At 44.5% G+C, this 16241-nt stretch overlaps 1 protein-coding gene across 3 annotated transcripts in view; it reads right to left on the bottom strand.

The window, feature by feature from the left end:
• Positions 1 to 1124: 1124 nt before the first annotated feature.
• The window catches only part of NEDD9 (neural precursor cell expressed, developmentally down-regulated 9), a 201339-nt gene continuing 186222 nt past the window's right edge, over positions 1125 to 16241 (bottom strand). For all 3 annotated transcript variants that reach the window (XM_001088846.5, XM_078000958.1, XM_001089291.5), the window contains 5 exons: positions 10627 to 10728; positions 9387 to 9488; positions 6974 to 8215; positions 6029 to 6118; positions 1125 to 3482 (listed from right to left, as the gene is read on the bottom strand). In XM_001088846.5, the coding sequence (XP_001088846.3) occupies positions 2973 to 3482; positions 6029 to 6118; positions 6974 to 8215; positions 9387 to 9488; positions 10627 to 10728 (2046 nt within the window). In that variant the 3' untranslated portion in view covers positions 1125 to 2972. The remainder of the gene's footprint in view (positions 3483 to 6028; positions 6119 to 6973; positions 8216 to 9386; positions 9489 to 10626; positions 10729 to 16241) is intronic.

Raw genomic sequence — 16241 nt, 5'->3', positions numbered from 1 at the left:
TGACGGAGTCCAATATATCATTTTTTTTTTCTGAGTTAAGTTTTTAAAGTGTTTCAAATATGGAACTTTTGTCTGCTTAAGATAACAAAGATTTTCTCCTATGTTTTCTTCTAGGAGTTTTAAGTTTTACATTTAGGTCTGTGACCCATTTGGGTTAATTTTTTGGGTAGAACGTAAGGCACGTATTCATTTTATTTCATAGATCTAGTTGTTCCAGCACCATTTTTTTTTCAGAAGACTTTCATTCCCTTATGGAAGTGCCTTGACATTTTGTCAAAAATAAGTTAATGCTTATATGTGTGGGCAAAATGGTACATGATACATTTAAATAATTTGTCTGTAAATCTCAGTGGGATACCTGAATGAAAGAGTGAGCAACCATTAAAAATGATAATTACATGGTTACAAATCTCTTGTTTTCATTAAATACAGTTTGCTTTAAATTATTTCTTTATGACTATTCCAAAATAAATAGAAAAATTTTCTTATGGCCGGGCACGGTGGCTCAAGCCTGTAATCCCAGCACTTTGGGAGGCCGAGACGAGCGGATCACGAGGTCAGGAGATCAAGACCATCCTGGCTGACACGGTGAAACCCCGTCTCTACTAAAAAATACAAAAAACTAGCTGGGCGAGGTGGTGGGTGCTTGTAGTCCCAGCTACTCGGGAGGCTGAGGCAGGAGAATGGCGTAAACCCAGGAGGCGGAGCTTGCAGTGAGCTGAGATCCGGCCACAGCACTCCAGCCTGGGCGACAGAGCGAGACTCCGTCTCAAAAAAAAAAATTTTTTTTCTTTGATTCTAAAAACCACATGACTGGTAGCACCCATATTATGAAAACAAATCATCCTACACGTTACTGAATGTGTGGGTTTTTTGGGGGAACACAAGCCTTGTTCCAGATATTTGAATTAGATAGTGTTCACAGGTTCCAGAATTTTCTTTGAATGCAAATACACTTGGAAGTGACACATATACAAAAAAAAAAAAAAAACCTCAATTTTCCTAAAAAAATCCAGACCTATAGCATTGCTAAAATAATCGTAATTTAACTTTTTATATGAGGAGTACCAAAGTAAGCCAATATTTAATTCTGTGACGGAGTATGAAAAAGAAAACCCAGTAGCTATGAAAACAGAGATCTAAAAATTTAATGTTTTAAAAATAGCCTCTACATACAAGATGGCAAAGAGTAATACAGATTGAACATTTTGGTTTTAAAAATGTGAAATGTCTCTACTTAGCGTAGATCAATCAAGTCAGCCATCTTCTAAGAAATACACATTATACAATGAAATCTACAAAGACGCACTTTAAACTTCAAGTGTTGTTGATTTTCAGCAACCCTCTTCCCACATAAACATTTCCTTGTCATGTAACTTATGACTTTTAGTCTTCTTTTGGCAGAGTAGGACTTTGAGAATTGTAATAGCAGTGGTTTTGAAAAGCACCTTCTATGATCATTTATTTCCACTGATTTTTTTTTAATCACTCTGAGATGCATTCTTGTTTTTTAAATCCTTTTCTGTTCCAATGATTTGGTTGTTTAAAACAAGCAAGCTTAATTCAGTCAGGCATATATTGCAATTAAAAACATGTTTCCAAATAGGCTGGAATAAAAATGCTAAATAAGAATTGGACCAAAAGATCATAGATAATGTGCTTTTTCTCTTGGTAATATGTAAATATGTTTACCCATGGGGTAGAAGTATTTCGCTTGCCCCATGAAGAACATGATGGCTTGTGGTGTTTGTGCTATGTCAATACTAACAGGTGTGAGGAGACAGACTATAGAATGGATACTGTGACTACCTGTGAGATAGTGGTAGGGGTTATACACATTGGCCACAGGAAATTGTAAAAATTAGATGGACGCTGTGTGGCTAGCCACTCTTGAGTGTCAGGTCTGCATATGTGAGTTTTAAAGAAGGTGCAAGACAGCAATAAATTCCCTTAGAGAGCAGGACACATCCTGGTAGCTCTGTAGTTCCATGATCAAGGACCTGGCCAGTTTCCCTCAGGTAATGGGGGTAGTAGCACCAAAGTGAATATTAAGAGTCAGAAAGGCCTCTACTTGTAACTGGCGGATCAAAGCATTCCCCTGTTTTGGTGAACAATCATAGTCTGATACGCCTTTGTGAATCCTTGCTGCAACTATGGTTTTTACAACTCTAAAAACATCTTTTGGAAAACCTCATGACTGAATCACTCACAAATGCAGAAGATCGAACAGCCCCAGGGAGGCAATTGCCCTCCTTTTATTGTAGCTGTCTCTCAGTATTGAAACAATCCAATCCTAACTGTGGTCCTGGCCTCTAAACACACAGGTCTCTCCTCCCTCCAGCACCTCAACTGTCAGAGCTTGGATTCACATACATATTCTGAAATTTGCTCTGCAAAAGGGCTTTTGGGCACTTGGCCATCATGTGTTTAAGATGATCAATTTTGAAAAGAGTTTTCAAAACAAGAATAAGTCGTGCTATGTCTCATGATTTGGAAGGTGAACATTTGCAAATATACTATACTTCTCAGATTTGGGAGTGCCAGGCTCAGAATCAAAAGGACATGGAGAACAATATTATAACCGGCTGGTATGTTTTTAACAACAACAAAAAAATGCAGCATTAGAAGGTGCTTACTAAGGTGCTTCTTAATTCATTTTTTTTTTTAATGAAATGCATCAGACAAACATCTACAAACAAACATGAATACACAGGCATACAAAAGCACGTGGACAAGTCTCTGTACAGTTTGTGTCTTAGATACTTCTATGTACACATAAGAACCACTCGGGGGAAAAAAAGATTTCCCTCTCCAGCTCCCTGAATTTCTGAAAGTTGTCTAACCCTTAAAATGTTAAAATATTCCATTTTCATATAAAATATCTACAAAAATAGATAATTTACAAAAACCAGATAGTATTTCCAGTTTTCCTTAGTAACCATTAACGCAGTCCCCTTCTTCTTTTTTTCTTCTCAGAACGTTGCCATCTCCAGCAAAGAGCGCTTGAACAGCTGGGCATTTCTAGAAAGGTCTGTCACTTGGTGCACCATTTCCTGCAGGGCCGTGGTACTCGGGTAATGGAGGGCGGCCATCTTGGTCGCCATGACTATAGTCTTGAGCTGCTCGCAGAGCTGGTTGCTGGAGTTCATGACTTTGTTGCGAATGTCCTGGGCAGTCACCTGCCGTGTCAGTGTGTCTCCAATGAACACCAGTTTGTGTGCACTAAGGATGACAAACTTGCTGTGTGCCACGAAGATTCGCGGGGGCTGGGCTGAGCTGACACAACTGAAGAGCGCGTCAATGGCGTTGAGAAGGGAAATGAAATGGGTCTCACATTGGTCATAGTAGAAGCACAGCAACTGTCGATCCTGCGCACTCACGCCGCCGTTTGTGGTGGGTAGGCTCTGAGAGGGCTTCCACTTCGAGATGTCATTCTCCACGGGCTTTGTAATCTCTTGTTCCAACAGCTGGAACTGGCTCAGCTGCAAGGAAGGCGAAAGTAGATCTCATTAGAGCAAGGGAATGTGTTGCAATGGAAATTAACCAGGGCTTGGAGTTAAAAGACAGGGATTATGGCCGGGCGCGGTGGCTCAAGCCTGTAATCCCAGCACTTTGGGAGGCCGAGATGGGCGGATCACGAGGTCAGGAGATCGAGACCTTCCTGGCTAACACAGTGAAACCCCGTCTCTACTAAAAATAATACAAAAAACTAGCCGGGCGAGGTGGCAGGCGCCTGTAGTCCCAGCTACTCGGGAGGCTGAGGCAGGAGAATGGCGTGAACCCGGGAGGCGGAGCTTGCAGTGAGCCCAGAACGCGCCACTGCACTCCAGCCTGGGCGACGGAGCGAGACTCCGTCTCAAAAAAAAAAAAAAAAAAAAAAAGACAGGGATTTTAGTCCCTAATAACTGTTAAGATGCATGTGAGCTTTGCAACCTGGGTCAAGCTGCCCTGCTTTCCTAAACTGTAAAATGTACACGTTGGGAAAGATGATCCTCAAGCTTAGACCTTTTATGATTGGACCACTGGTCTCTTGTAACCTCTGGCTAGAAGGCAGCATAGGGTTTAAACCGCAGCCCTGTTACCCATACCTTTATGGGGGTAAAATAGTTAACGTTTACAAAGTGCTTAGAATAGTTTGGTATGTAATAGGCTCTATGTAAATGTTTATTAATGTTGAGTGGTGGCAAGGGAAAACCATATGTAGTGACCTCCTTGTCAGGTAAGTCCCTGACAGTTTGCTCCTTCTCGGAGAAAGCCTCGACTATCTCAGGATGCTCAGATGAAATGGCCATTCATGACCCCTTTCTGTTTATCCTACTCTTTCTGTCAAGATTGATAGACATGTTATGATCCAGCGCTACAGGAAGATTAATGCATATAAATATATGAGCACTTAAGGAAAAAAAAATTTCTAAAGAAGTCTGAATGGGAATTGTGCATCATAATATTTAGTCCCCCAGAGCTGTTAAAACAAGGGGGTCTCACCCAGAGTCAGATGCATCAGGTGCTGGCTTTCTTCCTTCCTTCCTCATTGCTCTCAAATGGTGTATTATTTAAATTGCAATATAATAATTTCTGGGGATTCCACTAAGACTCAGGAGAGACCTCTCTTCTGCAGGTAAGGACTATCTGTGACCTGAGCTTAGGACTCAGTTAATCTCCTACCTGGAGGTAGAGATGAGCTGGAGCAGTGATCACCTCACCCAGCTTCTCTGAGAAATGCATAGCCAGCTTTACTTTTCTAGAATCCATTTTCTTCTTAGGGATTGCTATGGTTTCAACAAGTTCCCCAAAGCCCTGCAATCTTACCTTGCCAGATGCCAAGGCAAACAAACAGGTACAAGGTGATATTCCAAGATATTTAATCATAATGGATTATATTTTATATATCTTAGGCTTTATGCAAATATGTTCATCAATGTGTCATACCATTAGATGGGCAAGGGGTACTTTCCCATTTTATAGAGTAGTAACTGAAGCTTGGGGAGGTTACCTCACTTGACATAGTTGGTTGGCCAGAAATGATTAGAACTCAGATTTCCTAAATACAGCATGCCATTTAATGTCATTACATGCCATTTCACTTCATTTCATCTTGAAAGGCTTGCAAATAAATCCTCAATCCATCTCTCTTTATTTTTATGCCCTTGTCCTACCAATACTCATCATTATCTGCCCTACTCATACCCAACTTTTGAGTGAACATGCCCTGCCCAAAGTCCTCAGTAGATGGGCCTGGATATATGTTGAAAACATTGAATTCTGCTCTCGTACCCTTAGATTGGACCAAGGCCAGCCAAAGCATAGGCTTGTGTTTTTGGCGAGAGAGAGGTAGAGACACACACGCACAGAGAGAGAGAGAGAGAGAGAGAGAGAGAGAGAGAAATGGCCCAATCAAAATGGCCCAATCAGACTCTTCCTTAGGAATCTGATGAACAAGAGAAGGGAGCTAACCATCAGAAGGGGAAGCTGAGATGAGAAGCCATCTATAGAAGTTCTGAGTGGCCATTTATGGGTTCTGCAAAGTTACAGGGGAGCCAAATGAGTAGATAAGCAGAGAAAACCAGAAAATAGGGGAGGGTGAACAGATTTATAGGAAAAAAGCAAAGGAAGTACATGAAGGAGAGAGAATGTACAGTTCTAGTCCTCACCAGACCTGGCTATATCTTCATTTTCTGTTACTGAATTCCCCTCCTATGACTTTACTGTAAACTTGCTTGCTTAGGCTAGCTTGAATGGGTCTTGTTTCTTGAGACCAAATGCCTTAACCCAAGTAGTCCTCATATGTTAGATACGCAGGTTTAGCCTTTAAAAAATTGCTGTTTAGATGTAACCCAGGTACACCCAGATGAACTAGCAAGGTCATAAACCTTCTCTTTGCTTTTAAACCCCATTCCGTGCTTTAGAGCTGATTCTTGCCAGTGAGCTGGAAGAATCGAAATCATAATCTCTTGAAGTTACAACTCTCCTTAGTACTAGGTGGGAAATCTTTCCAACACCAAGCAGCTTTTGCTCTGATTGAACTTACCTGATGATGTTCCAGCTGCATCTTGTTTTGTTTCATGATATTCTCTTTTTCCAATAGCTCTTTCTGTTGCCTCTCGAACTCCTCCTTACCCTGTTAATTTTCAACATAAAGAACATTATTATGTCATCACTGTGATTCACTTATGCTAACAATTTCATTGACAGATGAGTAAATACTCTTTATTTTCCACTGCCTTGGCAACATCTCAAATGCTCAGTGAGGCACTGTGAACCCTAGACAGGGGTGGCAGAAAAATAAAGCCCATTGCCATATAGGGTGCCAGCTTTCTGGGGCACCTTACAGTTTTCAGAGAGCTACTCATGATTCCCTTAAAATCTCCTATATAAATGTACTACTTCTCTGAGTTCTTTTCTCATAGATTATATGTGAACCCGTAAACCCCCAAACGCAGGTCTAAATGTGGTCCACCTCTCACTTCCAGTTCCCTCAAATCATCTATAGATTTCTGCTCCAAGGCAGTATTTCCCACTGTGCAGAGTCAGACAACGAGTAAGGTGAATGTTCAATGCCTCCATCCTGTCTCTCCACTCCCTCCCTCAGCACCAGGTGAGGCTCAGTTGGTAATATCATTAGAGGGCCTATTATCCTACTTGGTGAGTCTCCTCTTACCTGAGGTATCAATGGGATCTAATCCAGCCCCTTACACCATTCATTTTGCAAATGAGGAAATTAAGGCCCAAGGAGGTTGAATAAGTTGGTCACACAGTAAATGTCAGAGAAAGGGCTAGAGCTGAGTGAGTACTCAGGACTCTCAGTCCAGCGTTCTTCCTACTCTACAACACTCCCTCCAATTTGTGAACCATGTGGATTAACACTAATCGTGTGCTCTCCTTTGGTAGTCCAACCCGACATCCTTACAGGCATCTGTCTCAGGCTCCCTGCATGTGAGTGAGCGTAGGTGTTTTATGAGTTCGGCTGTTTTACCTGTAGGTGGACATAATCGTAGTCATCCATCCAGCTCCTCTCAGAACCATCACTGCTGCTACAGTCAGGGGCCTGCTCCTTGCTCAGGCCTGGGGGCAGTGCCTTGTTGTGGGCCTGGGCCTTGTGGTCACCAGGATGCAGCAGCTGCCCCTGGGAGCCACTGTGTGGGTACTCCGTTGAGTTCATGATGCTCTCCGGCCCGTTCTTCAGATGCAAGCTGCCAGGGCCGGGTCTGAAGAGGGCCTCTGCGTTGGTGTTGATGGTTGTGGTGAGCTGCTTGGCGTCATCGGGCACCGTCTTTGCCACCATCACAAACCGGTCCAGATCGTCACACTTGTTCTGGGGCTTGTTGATGGCCAAGATATTCAGGGACCAGCTGCACTCATTTAAGTCGTGGCTGGTTTGACTCAGAATCTGGTGGGAATCTTCGACTCGCTGCAGCTCCCGCTTCATCTTGTTGTGGAGGACGAGTTCCGGGAGGCAGGCAGCATTTGCAACAGCTCCCTTAACAAAGTGGAGGTACTCCTTCAGGAACAGCTCCACCTTGTCCACCGCCGTGCGTATCTCATTGATGTGTCTTTCCATATATCCGTAACACCGCCAGTCGGTGGTGACCAGTGCCATTAGGCTGGAGACACCCATCTCCAGGGCCTGCTGAAGCCGCTGAAGTCTCTCGATAGCTGTGTCTGGATCCAGTAAGAGCCTTTTGTCCTGAGCTGGGGAGGCTGACAGTGAGGACTCCTTGGAGGAAGTGGACGACGTGGACATGTTACTCCGGGTGCTGCCTGTACTGGAGAAAGACAATCGGTTGATCCCATCCACCAAGTCCCGAGAGCCTTTAGCGTCCGGCGGGTTATGCAGAGGGACATCATAAACACCATCCCTTTCTTGGGGGTTTGCTTTCTCACTGGTTTCTGCTGGTGGCTCAAGAAACTGAACGCCTCGGGGGACATCATATGCGTCGTTGTGAGAGCCCACTGACTGTCCCAGTTGCGGGGGTGGGTGATTCGGGGACAGGCTCTGGTGCCGTCGAGCTACGGGTTCTGCAGCTCCTGGAATGTCACAGTTGTATTTTACATGAAGGTCCTTTCCTGCTGGCTTGGCGCTGGTTGGGGGAATGTCATAAACCCCCTCAGGTCTGAGGTCTGCCCTTCCAACTTGTCTCATGGGAGGGGGGAAGTCATAGTCCTTTTCCCTAAGCCCTGCTTCATCCCGGCAAGCAGAGGGTGGAATGGCATATACCTGAAAAGCGAGTAGAAAGCGAAATGCTATTTATTGTGTTGGCTCGTGGGAGCATGCGGTCCCATGTGCTCAGTCCTATTTGCTGGCACTTTTTCGGTCGCCTTCCCCCGCCCCCCATGTTAGGCACTTCCAAGGTTCCCCGCTATTCTGCTGCCACTTCCCTTGTCCTTTGACAAGTGTCTCCACCCACATATTCTTGGTGTAGACTTGCATGTGCAACCCTGCTGGTTAAATTGCTCACCCCTGTGTTCCAGTCCTACATTTCTGACCACTTCCTGGGTATCCTTTCTCTGCTGATCTGTGCCGAGCAGCAGAGTAAGACCGGAGGTCTCCCCTGGTCTCTTCGGTTATTACACCAGCTGTGTGATGCTGAATGAGCTGCATAGGTGTCTGAAACACAGTCCCCTTGTCTGTAAAGTAGGGATTACCGTGCTCTGTGCAGGCATACCCCAGAGGGTAACAGAGTGAGTCAAACGAGTTCACCCAAACATACAGACTGAGAAAACTGTCAAACCCTCTACAGGCCAGGCGTGGTGGCTCACGCCTGTAGTCCCAGCACTTTGGGAGGCCAAGGTAATAGGATCACTTAAGCCCATGTGTTCAAAAAACAGCCTGGGCAGCATAGGGAGATGCTGTCTCCACAAAAAAATAAAATTAGCCAGGCATGGTGGCATGCACCTGAGGTCACAGCTACTTGGGACGCTGAGGTAAGAGGCAGCTACTTGGGAGACTGAGGTGGGAGGATTGCTTGAGCCTGGGAAGTCAAGGTTGCAATGAGCTGTGATTGCACCACTGCACTCCAGCCTGGGTGACAGAGCGACACCCTGTCTCAAACAAAACATAACAAAACAAAACAAACCCTCTACAAATATATATTAGTACTTGCCAAACTAATTATCTTCCCTGCCAAAGGGTTCTCCTTATTGGCCTCCCAATGTTTTTTAGTTGCGGCTCCTCAATATGAAATCCCTAGAGCTATCTTTAATGAGCCTTTCCTTTTTTGCTTCATTCCTTTACTCTCACCAAGACTACATTTTCCCCTTTTGGGTTTGCCTTTCTTGTTTTATTCCAATAAACTACTTACCCACCCTCCTCCCGACCCCATGCCCCTCGACACACAGACGCACACACACTCACACTCCTTTTTGCTGCTTTGTAGTCACTCACTTACCCCTTTTGTAGGCGGGATGTCATACACCCCTTGAGGTTTTATCTCTCCCACTGGAACTGAAAACACGGGGCCTTTCACTGATGAGGGAGGGATGTCGTATACCTGGAGAGAAACCCATGAGTTACCCACAATGGAAATGTCTTATACTTGTCATTTTTTATGCTCCTAAGCGCTTAATTACGGATTTATTTACCAGGTTGTGTACAAGCTTGATCTTTAGCAGTGCTCCATGTTATAACAAATTGATTACCTTTTTTTTTTCTTTATACATTTTGTGGTTTTTAACTTAGACTGAATATAAAAATGATTTTGGCCAGGCGCGGTGGCTCACACCTGTAATCCCAGCACTTTGGGAGGCTGAGGGGGGCAGATCACAAGGTCAAGAGATCGAGACCATCCTGGCCAACATGGTAAAACCCCATCTCTACTAAAAATACAAAAATTAGCTGGGTGTGGTGGCACGCGCACCTATAGTCCCACCTACTCGGGAGGCTGAGACAGGAGAATCGCTTGAACCCGGGAGGTGGAGGTTGCAGTGAGCCAAGATCGTGCCACTGTACTCCAGCCCGGTGACAGAACGAGATTCTGTCTCAAAACAAAACAAAACAAGAAAAAAAAAAAAAGATGATCTTATGTGAAATATCTACACTGCCTGTACTTTAAAGTGTAGTTTAAATTTTCTACTTTCCGGCTGGGCGCGGTGGCTCACGCCTGTAATCCCAGCACTTTGGAAGGCTGAGGTGGGCAGAACACTTGCGGTCAGGAGTTCAAAACCAGCCTGGCCAACATGGTGAAACCCTGTCTCTACAAAAATACAAAAATTAGTCAGCTATGGTGGTGTGTGCACCTGTAGTCCCAGCTACTCGGGAGGCTGAGGCAGAGGCAGGAGAGTTGCTTGAGGCTGGGTGACAGAGGTTGCAGTGAGCTGAGATCGAGCCACTGCACTCCAGCCTGAGCAACAAAGTAAGATTTTGTCTTAAAAAAAAAAATTCTACTTTCTGAAGTAAAATTGTAGAACATAAGCTCTCTTGGGTGAAATACTAGGATTTCCTGATAAAGCAAATCCAGAAAACATAATTTAAATAGCATTGGCTAAAGTGGCTACTGGATAGACAACCTAAATAAAGCTTTATATGACGTATATTAATACATAATTTGTGAACTCCATTTTCTCTACAGCCCTGAAGGAACACTACCCTTAGAAGCTCTTCTCCTCTTGTGACCTTGTTCTGGTACGCACCCCTTGAGTGGTATGGGAAGGAGGGATATCGTAGACGTCCTTTTGGTATCGGGATGGGTACTCGTATACGTAGCCATGGCCTGTCCTTACGGGGGTTATCACCTGTGGGAGAGAAGGCACAAAGATATAAATTTCCAAGCCTGAGTCATTGAATCTCCTTGCCTGCTAACCAAGTACTCATCCCTCAACTCTCCCTCATAAAAAGATAGAAAGAAACTGAAGAAAGAAGACACAACAGGAAGGAGACAAGTGGACACCAGGTCAGTAAACTTTTTTTTTTTTTTTTTGAGATGGAATTTTGCTCTTGCTGCCCAGGCTAGAGTGCAGTGGCACGATCTCAGCTCACTGCAACCTCTGCCTCCCTGGTTCAAGTGATTTTCCTGCTTCAGTCTCCTGAGTAGTTGAGATTACAGGTGCGCGCCAACACGCCCAGCTAATTTTTTTGTATTTTTAGTAGAGACGGGGTTTCACCATGTTGGTCAGGCTGGTCTCGAACTCCTGACCTCAGGTGATCTGCCCACCTCGGCCTCCCAAAGTGCAGGGATTATAGGCGTGAGCCACTGCGTCTGGCCCAGGTTAGTAAAATTTTAAATCCCTCTTGAATCCCAATGAGAAACATATCCCTAAAATATCTCTGTCACCCTTCCTTGTGATCATCTCAGAGTTCATCAGATAGAGTTGATGCACTGTAAGCATATTTCTAAAATATACTTTAAGGGATACTTGCGTGTAACTTATGAAAGTCCTACAGGAGCATTTTGCATGTAAAGTACTGCATACTGAAATTTGCTTTAGGGTTCTGAAACGATTTGTAAAATGAATAATGCAAATAGAGTTCAGCCACTTAAAATTCCTCTCATGCCTTCCTCAGTATGCCTCTTCATTGGACATTATGATGATGATTATAACTGTAATTCCACAGCTCACCAGAGTACTTTTACAAAGCCAATGCTCCAACTGTGCTATCCTTAGAAACCTCTGGGAGCTTTCGATCTAACTTATCAAACAAACAAAATACTGAGCCAGGGAGGCACCGGGAACAGAGTTCAGATCGCCTGACCTCTGGTCTCTAATCATTTTCCCATTTCCACCAGGAAAGAAAACATCCCCAACAGTACCTACGTCAAGGGATGTCAGAAGTCAAATAGCGTTCATCACGATGCTGGCATCTGGAACCAGTGCCAGTAAAATGAATCTTACCTAACAGCCTCCTGTTTTTCATATCTACATATTTCATTGGTGTGCTAAGCACCAGCAAAAAATTATTTGAACTTAACTCATTTGGAAACATATGTAATCCTCCAAGGGCTTCTAAATGCACAGGGTCTTGTTTATGCCTAACCCCCACCCGTCAGGTCATTAACAGTGCCCATGTCAAGCATTGCCCACGACATTTTTGAGGAGACCAGACATTGCAAATTAGGAAGAGTTGGTTGTTCCCTAAGAAACCATCAACTTGTTATCCTTTCTCTGAAGTGAAAACTCTGGCGTCAGGCTGCCTACAAAACTATGTGAAAAATGCTCCACGTCCGTCTTATGCTGAAATGGGTGGAACTCAGCCAAATGCACCAATGCCCTTCTCCCCAGGGGCTCTAAAAATGCCTGAGTTCAATTTGGCTTTAAATCCCTAGTGCTTACGACTGATTATTTCTTGCAGTGAAGGTAAAGGAGATTAGTATGCACTCAAAATTTCCATTAAGTCTCTCCACTGTCTTGGGTTTAAAAAAGGAACCTATTGCTTTGAGGTCTGTTGGCATGGACCTCATGGAGCATACAGAACCACTTTATAGAGTGGCCACTGTATTGTGCATAGCAAACTTTCCTTTTTAAAGCAGGATGCCCTTTGCTAAAGAAAAACACACTGTGTTCCTAATGCCCTTATATGATTGTTTTTTTTATACTCACTATTGTCCAGGAGAGAAATGAAGATCTCCCCTTAGTCTATTTCACCAGCCCCTCTACTTAGAGGACTGTTTTGGCTTTATCATAGCACCTGCTCATAGTGCAGCTTTTGTTCAGCTTAAAAGTTTCCAAGAGTGGATTTTATCCAACGTTGCCAACTTAGCAATAATGCTAATGGAAAACCAAGGCTGGTTATGCTGAAGTCCAACTTAACTGTTCCTCTTTCGTTTAAAAAACAGAAGGGGGCATGTCGGGCGCAGGGGCGCAGTGGCTCATGCCTGTAATCCTAGCACTTTGGGAGGCTGAGGCAGGAGAATCACTTGAATCCAAGAGGCGGAGGTTGCAGTGAGCTGAGATTGTGCCACTGCACTCCAGATCTGTGCAAAAAGAGTGAAACTCCATCTCAATAAACAAACAAACAAACAGGCCAGGTATGCTGGCTCACACCTGTAATCCCAGCACTTTGGGAGGCCAAGGCGCATGGATCACAAGGTCAGGAGATTGAGACCATCCTGGCTAACACGGTGAAACCCCGTCTCTACTAAAAATACACAACATTACCCGGGCGTGGTGGCGGGCGCCTGTAGGGGAGGCTGAGGCAGGAGAATGGCATGAACCTGGGAGGTGGAGCTTGCAGTAAGCCAAGATTGCGCCACCGCACTCCAGCCTGGGCGACAGAGAGAGACTGTCTCAAAACCAAACAAAACAAACAAACAAACAAAAAACCCAGAAGGGGGCTGGGAGCTAGAGTGGGTGGCATTGGTGTCTGAAAATAGCACTACGTGACATATAAACACATAGCACGACCTCAGAAAAGGAAGGCAGGGTCACCGCCAAAGTGTTTCCTTGCCTTTGTGGATCTTCCCTGGCAGAGAGCGCCAATGCTTCCCGGTATTTAACATTTCACTTCCTGACAAATGTCACAGAACCCCAACTTGCTCTCTCTTTCTCATTTAGAGGATGCCTGTGGTCATCTGGTTTTTTAAAACTCTGCATTCCAAACCAGTCATTTTCCTTGTTTATGCATTCAAAGAAACAGATGGTGAAAACCACAGGGGGAAAAAGCCAACTAGATACAGCAGCCCCTGCCCCCCTCCAGCCTTCCTGACATTACCATCTAATTCACGTTGGTCCACAAATGGCATTTAAATGGGACCAGCATTTTGCATCTGGTCAGACAAGTCCAGTGCAGCAATCCGCATTGTGACGTATGGAAGATCAGGGAGCTGGAAGTATTCTACTTTTGGACATTCTCTGCCTCGACCTGTTGCTTGGGTCACTTTCATGCCAATTGTGTGTTCTCTCCTCAGAGGAAAAGTGCTGACTGAGCTGTACCTTACAAAGTCTCCAGTTTTGTGGTTCATTAAGGCTTTTTCTTGCTGCTTGACATAAGTACACAAAAACCTTCCTACGATCTCTCCTCATTCCACCTCCCAGAACTGCCGAACTTCAGTCTAAGAGGCACGCCAAGGTCTGGTTAAGGGGACCTCAAGTTTGGAAGAATTCTCCTAGGCATTTGTTCGGTGAGGCATTAAAGGAATTGCTACACAAAGGGCATTTTTAAACTAATTTTCTCAATGAAATCAAGTCAGGTTTTCATTTCCTTTCCCCCTCTGTTTGCTTTTTTTTTTTTTTCCTACATTCCTTTCATTCTATGTATTTATTTATAGTTACAAAGGCTTAGCCTTTGGAATTACCAAACTGACCTCTTAATTCATTAGTGTTGCCAGGAAGGGGTCTAAATTGTGAGGTCTCCTGGGGCTCTATGACCCAAAGCTACTGCAACTATTTTAGTGATTACTCGGCACAGGATTTGCACTTTCCGTATGTGGATTTTCTGTCCCTAGGAGGAATTCAACCTTTCTCAGATATTAGTATGCCATTCTCCGTAACTAACAGGAGGGTCCAAGACAGAGACTTTGAGAAGAGCTATGAAGTCAAGAAGGGCAGATTGCAGACACTTAGAAAAAGAAGAATCCATTTAATACATCTCCAAGTCTGGATCCCGGCAGGGTAGGATCAAAAGCCCAAAGACTGGCGTTATGTTAGTTTTCTAATTAATCTGCTTACATAAAAACAAGAAAACAAACTCGGATTGCCCCGCCCCACACTTTGATGGTGTTTGATCCACACTGTTTTGAGTCTCAGATCCTGGCGGCATGAGTTTTTGGAGATGCTTTTGACACTTTCATGCCTCATAATTTTGAAAGCCATGCATGCTGAAATTTTAAAGAGGGTCTGTGTTTGGGTAGCAGAGAGGGATAGGGAGGTCTGAGAACCAACATGATGACAGTCAGCAAGCTGGATGAGAGGCCCTTAGGGTTCTTTCTGATGTTTCTGCATCTGTGTTCCCTGAGCTGGTACCTATAGCAGAGCAAGGGTCCTATAGTCAGATGCTCGAGGACTGAGCAAGTAGGGTGTAGGGAAGAAACAAGCCAGGCTTGGGTGCTGGGGAGACAGAACCCCCTGCTACTGAAAGGAGGAAGTCATTGTGCCTTATGTTGCCAGATCTTTCATGTTTTCAGGAGAAGCCAGAAATTCGGAATTTTATGTGAAACCTGGTTTTCAAAATTGGCTTAAATTTTAAAAACAGTGTCTTGGCCAAACTAAACATGTCTTTGGCCTCTGGGCTGCCAGTCTTTGCCTTCATCTGTGTATTTTTGCCCTCCTTCCTCTTGGAAATCCTCTGAAGGCAGGGTCCCCATGCTCTGCACCAACTCCCTTCCTCGGCGAGAACTCAGCTGTCCATTTCCACAGATGCCCTGCACGCCCACACCTCCGTGTCTTCATCCATGCCGTGTCCTTGTCTGAGACGCTCTTCTTTCTTTCCTCATATTCAAACTTGAATTGATTTTCAAGGCCTGGCTGAATGTTTTTCCCCCTATCAAGCCCTTCTCAAACAGATAATATGTCTCTGTCCTTGGAACTCCCTGAGCCAGTGATCCACACATCTCTAATGGCACTTAATCACTTGTGGTTTGACGGTCTCGATGCATCTCATCTCTTCTTCCAGCATTTTAAAGTCAAAGATCATTCCTTCTTCATTTAAATATAAACCACAGGGCCTAGTACAGTGTCCAGCCCAGTAGATCTTGCATAACTCTATTGAGTGATACATTAATCAACCAAAGGAAAACTGAAGGCTTTTAAGCAAGATGGCGTGAGGTCTGCCAATATAGAATAAGCTTGGTTTCCAGGTAAGCCAGCTCTGGGTTAAGTAGAACCCATGGGATACGGGGCAGAACGGTGCCCTATCAGCCATGCATGGTAGTATTGGGCAAGAGAGGGAGCCAAGAAGGCAAGGGAATGTTAGGTGAAGTTGAGAAATCAGAAACTGTAGAAGAATGCACCTCAGATTGGGTGAAGCCACTATTGGAGGGCAAGGAGGGCTGCTGGATGGTTTCCTTTTCCCCAGTTGAGCTCGTATGTGACATGAACACCTGGGTTCTTCTTAACCACAAGCCAGAAACATGTGGGGGAGTGTTTTGGAAAAGAAAAACCAAAACAAACCCTGCTTTTTACCTTGACATCAGAAGGAACATACGCTTGCTTTAGTTCTGGGGATGTGTGATAGGCTCGTTCATGAGAAGCTGTGTGCCAGAGGCCATGGCCCCACTGGGTCTTTTTCTGTTGCTTATTGGAAGAATTAGGTCTGAAGAGGGAAGTGACTGACAAACAGAAGCTGGACTCAGGCAGAGCTGGATCTAAATCCC

The sequence above is a fragment of the Macaca mulatta genome, chromosome 4, assembly GCF_049350105.2.
Source record: "Macaca mulatta isolate MMU2019108-1 chromosome 4, T2T-MMU8v2.0, whole genome shotgun sequence".
Classification (NCBI taxonomy): Eukaryota; Metazoa; Chordata; class Mammalia; order Primates; family Cercopithecidae; genus Macaca; species Macaca mulatta.
This window is presented reverse-complemented; position numbering and strand designations above follow the sequence as displayed.